This window comes from Gossypium hirsutum, chromosome A07 (assembly GCF_007990345.1).
Source record: "Gossypium hirsutum isolate 1008001.06 chromosome A07, Gossypium_hirsutum_v2.1, whole genome shotgun sequence".
Classification (NCBI taxonomy): domain Eukaryota; kingdom Viridiplantae; phylum Streptophyta; class Magnoliopsida; order Malvales; family Malvaceae; genus Gossypium; species Gossypium hirsutum.
Window position 1 is genome coordinate 83,030,026 of NC_053430.1, and position 1,774 is coordinate 83,031,799.

Consider the following 1,774-nt stretch of genomic DNA (forward strand, 5'->3'; position numbering starts at 1 on the left):
ACCATTTTCACATATAAAAAAAGAAGAAGAAATTTTCCTTTCACAAAATCAGACACAAAAAAACAAAACCCAGAAATAATCTTTGGACAAAGAAGTGTAGTAATAAACAAGAATGGAGAATTTCAATAACCATTAGAGAATATGAAAGGTGAGACTGAATATAACGTCATCTTCTTGTTGTCAAGCAGGCGACGATGAGAGAGGGGAGCACCTGTTATTCCTTTGTTAACATCGGTCGCAACCTTGCATGTCCCCAGTGGTGATTTCTCAAGGAAAGCTTTACATTCTGCAAGCTTTAGCTTGTTATGATTGAGCTCGTTAGGGTACAATGTTGCAAAGTAATATCCCTTTGAATCTGTCGGTTTGCTTAAGATGGAGAAAGGTGCTGTTTGATAACCATTTACATCAACAGCTTGACATGTTATCCTAGCAACACCTCCTGCACTCATATTGTTAAACATATTGTTGTGATAATATAAAAGAAATTCATAGATATATGCAACGTTTGTTAGTTAGGGATTATACCTTTAATTGGGATTGTTTTGGGGCCTGATTTACATAGAATAAAGCCTTCAATACCAATGGGGAGTGGCTTTTCCTTCACATGAAACATGGGTGTGTGAGATAGTTGTGGTTTTGAACCATATCCATAATCACCAGACGCAGAAGCAAAATCAACCATAAATGAGCATAGAATCAAAGATATGGTGAAGCAGAAAGTGGTGAGAGCCATTGACATGTGACCAAGGCAAAAAGAGCAATCCTAAAGCTTAGGGGTGGGGTGAAGAGGTATTGCAATATTCCCCCTTATAAAAATACATGCATAGATCATTCCATAATCAATCAAATAAAAGTTATTGATAACCAAATAATAAAATATATGCATAGATAATGAGCTGCTGGCACGACGGAAATTTTCATTTTTTTTTAATAATAAACTTGTTATCAATTAATTCATTGAACTAACGCCATAACATTGAAATAACTTTTTCTTACTGATATTATTTAGGTTGATGGTAGTGGGTTTGGGGATAAATTCATGATGAAAATTTCACAACCAGCATTATTAGGATTATATAAGGAAAAAAATGGAAATCTTATTTCTAGAAATTTAAAACCCAACGGAAAATCCCATCTAAACTGGCAGCAAAAACAAGAGTTGTTTTAGCTGGGGGAAGTCCTGTACCAAAACTGTGGTGGTGATAACTCCAACAAGGCAGACACGAAAGGCGAAAGCTAAACACCGTGGAAGCTGAGTTAGACTAGTTAAAAAAAAAGTATTTTTGACTTGAAAATTATTTTTCAAAAAAAAATTGCGCTAAATAAATAAATTTTAATTAAAAGGAGGGGCTTTCTAAAAGCAATTTTTACTTATAAACTAAAACTTTTAGTTTTTTTAAGTAAAAGGTACTTTAGAAGTGATTAGTACTTTTTCATCTCTTCATTTTTCTTCTCCCATTATGTCAATGTAAAATTTTTAATATTTATATTTGGTATATAAATATTACCCTCTTTGAAATATTTGTAGCAAGTTCAATTTGCCCGACCCGCAATAAACCCAGATAAAATAAATTAAAAAACTAAAGTGATAATACTCTAGAACAACATATTTTATGTGTTAATTGCATGTTTATTTTGAGTATGATCCTACTAATTTGGGTTATTTTATGATATTTTATCTTTTAGGGATTAAATTGGAGGCAAAAGGAAATTTAAAGATAAAAAGTGCGAATTTGAAGATATAATGGGCCAACATGCAAAGAAAGAGAGAAGT

At 32.5% G+C, this 1,774-nt stretch overlaps 1 protein-coding gene across 1 annotated transcript; it reads right to left on the reverse strand.

Moving 5' to 3' along the window:
* LOC107952646 (protein SEED AND ROOT HAIR PROTECTIVE PROTEIN) lies at positions 1 to 769 on the reverse strand. The gene is made up of 2 exons (XM_016887837.2): positions 526 to 769; positions 1 to 439 (listed from the first exon to the last, which is right to left on the reverse strand). The coding sequence occupies exons 1-2, from the start codon at positions 737 to 739 to the stop codon at positions 123 to 125; spliced, it is 531 nt and encodes a 176-aa protein (XP_016743326.1). The 5' UTR covers positions 740 to 769; the 3' UTR covers positions 1 to 122.
* Positions 770 to 1,774: the final 1,005 nt, after the last annotated feature.

Bases quoted from the DNA above. Each gene is read 5' to 3' on its own strand.
- LOC107952646 (XM_016887837.2), bottom strand. From the start codon at position 739: ATGTCAATGGCTCTCACCACTTTCTGCTTCACCATATCTTTGATTCTA. The intron at 440-525 runs GTATAATCCCTA...ATATGAGTGCAG, and splicing joins CAAAACAATCCCAATTAAAG to GAGGTGTTGCTAGGATAACA.